This window comes from Telopea speciosissima, chromosome 1 (assembly GCF_018873765.1).
Source record: "Telopea speciosissima isolate NSW1024214 ecotype Mountain lineage chromosome 1, Tspe_v1, whole genome shotgun sequence".
Lineage (NCBI taxonomy): Eukaryota > Viridiplantae > Streptophyta > Magnoliopsida > Proteales > Proteaceae > Telopea > Telopea speciosissima.
In genome coordinates this window covers 17,569,545-17,576,202 of record NC_057916.1, presented here as the reverse complement: position 1 = coordinate 17,576,202, position 6,658 = coordinate 17,569,545, and the positions used below count along the sequence as shown (strand labels likewise).

The following is a 6,658-nucleotide window of genomic DNA, read 5'->3' as shown; positions in this document are numbered from 1 at the left end:
CATACCCTATTTAACACTCCATTTCATTTACTGACCTTAACACAGCTACTACATGTGACCTTAACACAGCTACTACATGTATAAGTATTTCGTCAGCCATAAGAGAATAGACTACAATGATAAATTTCTTTGATTATCCAAGTCAATCAAGGCCACCAATGATATTCATAATCAAAGTCTACCAAAAAAAAAAATTCATAATCAAAATATTATGTGTCTAATGGAGTCCGCTCTAGTGTATGGGTACTAGATTGGTCCAGCCTAGTATGAGATAGGTTAAAGGATTTGATTTAACGTATTCCGTCAGTTTCAGAGCTTTTGGTGTATTGATCAAGTACCTAACATTTGGTATCAAAATTGGGTACCACGTCACCGGTTCGAATCACGAAAAAAATTACCTAGGAGAGGACTACTTGGAGTAGAGTGAAAGCCGTCAAAAAATGACTACCTATCACCAGAGTGAAAACTGCCTAGTGTGGGAGCCGCCAAGGATGACGGCTGCGAAAACGTGGTGGACTATTATGTGCCTAATGAGGCCACTATAATGTATGAACACTAGATTGGGACAGCCTATGATAAGATAGATTAAAGGACTTGGTTTAACGCGTTCCATCAGCTTTGGAGCTTTTGACGTAACGAATAAATACTTAACACAAAGAGAACAAATTTCTTTCTTTCTTTTTTTTCGATAGAATCAATGAGAACAAGTTGGAATGAAAACCATCGGTATGTCATTAGAAAACTCATATATCATTATTCATACATTAATACTCAAGGGATTCTATGTTATAAAAACTAAAGAAAATGGACCAAGAGAAAAGTATTGCTACACTGCAGTCATTTAAAAATAAAAATAAAAAGAAGTAAGAAAGAGTGTTGTGCTACACATGGATGTATTCATCACTTATAGTAACGCGTCCTGTGCATGTCCGTGTTAGGAACGAATGGTTACATCCATCAAAAAGAAGTAAAGATTTTTTTAATAAGCTAGAAAACTCTCTACACCACTCTTCATCTCACAATGCGATCTTCTTCGCTTGTGTCTATGGGTTTTTCTACGGAGACAATATATAAGAAATCCTAAGGAACCTAATCCCTATACAATTCTAATTTTACCCCTTTACATGTAATGGACCCAAACCCGACCCAAACATTTATAAGTCCAATAATATTTATGTCAACCACTGTAGAATACAAGACATAAAACCTAACGATCTACAAATTGTTTAGCTGAATATGGTGCACATCAGTGAAAATGAGCCAGGACGATGTAATTAATAAAATGGATAATACTTCCTCAAGATTTAGATTAGACAAAATTGAGTTGAATGACTCTTGAAGTAGTCAATCCAGTTTTAGCTATGGATAAAGATTTCTCATTTACAATCACACCTGTTATATCCAAAATTCCAAACATTTGTAATGTATATCTGTGATTTGGTAAGCTTCAAAAACCTTTTGCCAAAAAGTAATTAAGAATAAGGAGAGGGTTCCCTACACGAACAGTGTAAGAATGAATTTACACACAACAAGCAATGATGGTTTAGAAAATGGTATCATTCCTATGGAGCCCACATGGTCAAAACAAGAGAGAGAAATGTTAGTGTGAGTCTCACTATTTATTATGTGAGAAAAGTATGAAGGAATCTGTATAAGGGCACTGTTCCAATCTTTTTCTCAATATTTAAAAAATGATCAAGAATTGAAGTCGGAAAAAAAATGGTTTCACTCATTTCAAAGTTTATAGTACATATAGATAGATAAAATATAAACTAAGCAAATTTTATGTGTGTGAACAATAACTGTCTAGCGCAATTGGTGAGCTGTGGTGCGTTTCATGCCCATGCTCACCAGGAGATCTCGAGTTCGAGTCTTCGGCTGTCACCTTCCCCGTCCCCTCTCCCCTCGCAATTCCAAAATAAAAAAAATTTGTGCGTGTGTGTGCCGTGTGGTAGAAAATAGGAATCATGGAAGCATGATAGATTTTACAATGGTCAACAAACCCCACCCTACAATTTCAACGTGAAATCCGGTCAAAGTCAGGTTTCAGACAAAGTAGCTGTAGCGTTACCGTCTTAATTTTGAGACGTCGGCTGTCTTTGAAATGTGATCCACCGATCTGAAAAGAATCTTTGAGAAGACTAGTCCAACATTACCTAGCTCATGTGATGAGATTGAAATTTTTGAAATTGAGAGTTTAACAACCTCTCAAGCCAAGAGCGTGGAAGAGCTGTATTAATTAGTGGGTTCGCCGATGATTTTATCCATTTTGGTTATTGCAATCTCATTTCTTATCTACTAAGAGTTAAGGACTGGTGAGACTGATCAGACTGTTCCCGTAAGGCTATTAATAACTCATGAATTTCATATTTATCATACACACGGGGTAAAGAACGTTACGTGGTCGAGTGGCCAGCCTGGCTCTTCTCTCTAGACATAGTATCGTTACGTCCCCATGAAAAGTATCACCTTGATCACATGGAAGGGCGGAAATCTCTCCTAAGTTGATGCTTGCATGTATTCTCCCATTGGTCAGGGTGCATGTGCAAACACTAGAGGCCCAGGGAGTGTTCTCTTGTCCCATACATAATTATTAAAAGCAAAATGAGTATGCAAAAATATGACCTTGCCCCCATGAAATCGAATATCAACCCTATTGATTCCCTTGTGTACGATCTCTTTGGCCCTCGTGCTGGTGCAGGCACTACGCAACCAAGCAACACTCTCATGCACAAATAAATTATAAGAAAAAGATGACTCTCAAACTACGTGGCACCTATACCTAGTTACAGGAAGGGCGAAATGATCACCCCACCCTCCGTGAAATGAAAAATCTCACCCATGTTGGATGCCTTGTGCGCACTCTCATTAACCCCCGTTGGTGTAGAGGCCACACAATCTAGATGCCAAAATGTGATTTTCCCCTTACTTGGGTTTTTTTATTAGTATTTTTGCTCTTATTTTGAACATGTGGATCCCATGTGTATCATATGATATCATTTTCATGACAGCTATTGGAATGGCATGTTGATTCTTCCCCCCACATTGGCTTTGTGAGAAACCCTAAATTGGAAAAATGTTCTCGGTGGGGATGGGGCAGGCTACCCACACCCAAATATAGTGAGGGGGGTGAAATGAACGTCCCACCCCCCATGAAAAGTTGAAATCCCGCCCCCACAATACCAGCATGCTCTCATTGGCTGCCACGCATGCATGGCCCCTGCGCTCCCCCACAAAGAACTACTCCCTAAATAAATAATAGACCAAGAGCAATTCAATTTTTTTTGTATCATCAGTTTCAAAATTTCTGCAAATTTTTTTTTTTGGGTAGATTCAAAACTTGTCCAAATTATGCACATGAAAGTACAAATCGTTACAAAATCTTAAACAAAACAAAAACTCTTTTGCCTAATCCTGCTTAGGGTGAATTTTGTATACTTGTATTTGATAATGCTACCTAGGATCCCTTGTTAACAGATAAACTCCAATGCAAGGAGAATTGCTCCACACATTAGAATGCAACCTAAGGACCCATCTTGCCTTCTCCTTCACGGTTCCTCCACATTCAGCTTGAAGAGCCATGCAAAGCTTTGCCACAGCTCCCACTCTCAACATCTCATTGAGAACCTCATTTGTAGCAGAGAATTTTGCAATTGATGCAAGAATATGCACAACCGATTCATTAGCTGCCGGCGATACTCTTAACATCCTCTTCGACACCACCGCAATACCCGCAGCGTGATCTAGCAATTGTGCTCTCCCATCTGCACATGAACATAGATAATCCAATACACTCAAGTTCAACTCTGAGATCCTCTTCTCAGGTAACGTAAGCTCTAGCTCGATTAGATCCGGAACTGCACCGGCTTCTATGATTTTTACTCTATTTCTTCCCCAAGGACAAGCCTCTAGTAAGACGTGCAAGATAGCCTTGGTGGCTTGTTGAGAGATTCTATCTCTCAAAACCCTTATCAAACCTTCAAAGAAATCGGGTTTTATTCGCTCCAATAGATTCTTACTTGCAGCTTGAATGAAGTTTTTCAACACTAGAACTGCATTTGTCTTCACTGTTACAGGATTATCCATCTCTTGCCCTAAAACCCACATGATTGAATCCATGAAATCATAGTACTCAATAAGAAGAAGCTTCACTTCATCATTAGGGATCCGCAAACGATGAAGAACATTCAGAGAAACCTCTAGAATACTATCTGCTTGGACTTCCCTGAAACATCTTACGATCAATGAAACCATGGCCTTTCCAACTCCGGTTTCTACCATATCTCTTCTGTTGCTTTCTTTCTCAGAAGCTAAGGACTCCAACTTTTTCAGTGAATTCAATTGTAGCTGAGGAACTCGGAGATCTCGGAGGAGTTTAAGGATGTGGGTCTTGGTCAGAGGCGATTTCGGGGTCGGAATTCGATCGACGCCTTTCGTGGTGCACCAGGCCTGGATTAGTCGCCGGAGAGTATGGTTTGGGGTTATATAGGAATCTGCAGGAAGAGGCTGCTTTGAGACCGGACACATCGTGTTCTTGCCCGACGACAACCACTGTTCGATGCTATCCCGATCGTATGTGATGCCGGAGACGGCTGTTACGGGATCTTTCATGATCTGAAGGGATATAGGGCAGATGAAGTACTGAGGAATTTCAATCTCGTCCATGAAAAGTCAAAGATGATAGAAGGGCTAACACAGAGAGAGAGAGAGAGAGAGAGAGAGAGAGATGGAAAGATGGAACTGAATAAGGAAGAAGGGTGAGGGGGGGGGGGGGGGGAGGGGTGTTGTATTTGAGTTCTTGATCGAGTTTGGTAAGAGAAGGCGGCTAATTTAAGGGGGAGTGCTTTGAAGAGAAGAAAGAGAAATTTCCTATGGGAAGGAAGGGAATAGCATTTGGTGCCGTGAAGTGTTGGTCTTAATTTCAACAGTCTTACATTCTGGAATCCCGTTCGGTGGTCAAATGGTCAAACCCCAGGAAAACGTTAGCCACGAACGAATGTGTACATGAGAAACACGTAAATATTGCTTTATTTTTTGAGTGGACCCAAACATGCTGCAAGCCGGCAAGGATGGTTTGGTAGTAGAAACAGCTGTTTGATTTATTTGTATTTGGGCCCCACGGATGATCAAACGGGTCTACAGGTGTATTACAATTAGTGATTTAGAACTGGTGGTGATGGTGGTGGATATTTTACATAGAGCATGGACGATTTCTTTTCCTTGCCTTGTTAGTAGATCGGATGGTCAAAATTTATCCCAATATTTATGGAATTGAGGTGGCAATCTCGAGACAAGAAAAGAAATTATAAAATAAGTTGGTTGATTTTCTCACTGGAGGAGCGTGGCCCTTACAGTAATTAAGGTTGTCAATTCAGTACTGAAATCATTTACCATATCGAACATAATTTGGTCCGTATGGGAAAATGGTATCATACTTGGTATGGTATGATATGGTATCGGTATGGAGATTGATACCGATGGTACGTATCGATACCCTATCGAATACCAATACCGTATTGTATTATCATAATAAATACTTATATACATACTAATTTATATATAATAAATAATATATATAAGGATATATGTATTAAATATATATAATAATTTATATATATAAGAATATAACATACTAAATATAATAGATTTTATATTATAATATTAATTTTTATATATAATATAAGAAATCATATAATACCGTATACGGTGTCATATACATACCAAATAAAACTACATACCAAATGGAAAAATTATATCGTACTCGATACGGTAAGGTATCGTTATGGGGTATTTGGCTTTCGATACCGTACCGAATATTGGATACCGTACCGATTGACACCACTACCTTGCATACGTGTGGGGGCCAATGAGAGCACCCCCCCCCTCATGTTTGGGCATGAGTGATACACGGATCGAGCTCCTCTGTGGCTTGGGGTTGTATGGCCATCATGTTGCGCGCAACTCCCAAGTCTCCACCTTAGCACAAATGTCCATCCAGTGGTTGGGTATCAAGCTCCTTTCAAAATTTTAATTATGAGTGGAATTTTTTAGGAGCTCGATGCCCAACCATTGAATGGACATCTATGCCGAGGTGCTGACCCGAGAGTTTGGGTTAACCCCAAACTGTAGAGGAGCCAAATCCGCGATACACACACTCACAAAGAACTTTTCTTCTTAATTTTCTTATCTCATAGAGGTCTATAATTTAAAAAATTAAAAATAAAAATAAATAAATAAAAAAAAAAAAAAAAGACATAATAGCTTGACAGGCAAAGGGAGACATTGATTCAAGAATGATAAAAACAAAAAATTCCATAAAGAGTAGAGAATTTCCCAGACATATAATGCGAATAACTAACGTAGCTTGGAAGAAAAAGAAAAAGGCTATAATATATATATATATATATATATATATATATATATTATGGCCAAGGTTGGGCCATGGTATAAGTTCCATCTCTAGTGTTGCTGATGTATAAGCCATCCTGTCTGACCTTGTAAAAAAATTCGATGGGTGGATTAATATTTCTCATCTTCTTGGCATTATAGACTTGGTAACTGCCTTGCTTGTTGTTCCCCCAATAAAAGTTGCACCAGAAGAGCGTTGTTTTCCATATGTTTTGTCTAAAATCCCAGGTGAACGCTTGGCCATTCTCAA

The 6,658-nt window shown here is 38.9% G+C and overlaps 1 protein-coding gene across 1 annotated transcript; it reads right to left on the bottom strand.

Moving 5' to 3' along the window:
* Window positions 1-3,364: 3,364 nt before the first annotated feature.
* LOC122644769 (E3 ubiquitin-protein ligase PUB23-like) lies at window positions 3,365-4,689 on the bottom strand. Its single transcript, XM_043838155.1, has one exon. It carries the CDS (start codon window positions 4,663-4,665, stop codon window positions 3,454-3,456), a length of 1,212 nt encoding a protein of 403 aa, XP_043694090.1. The 5' UTR covers window positions 4,666-4,689; the 3' UTR covers window positions 3,365-3,453.
* Window positions 4,690-6,658: the final 1,969 nt, after the last annotated feature.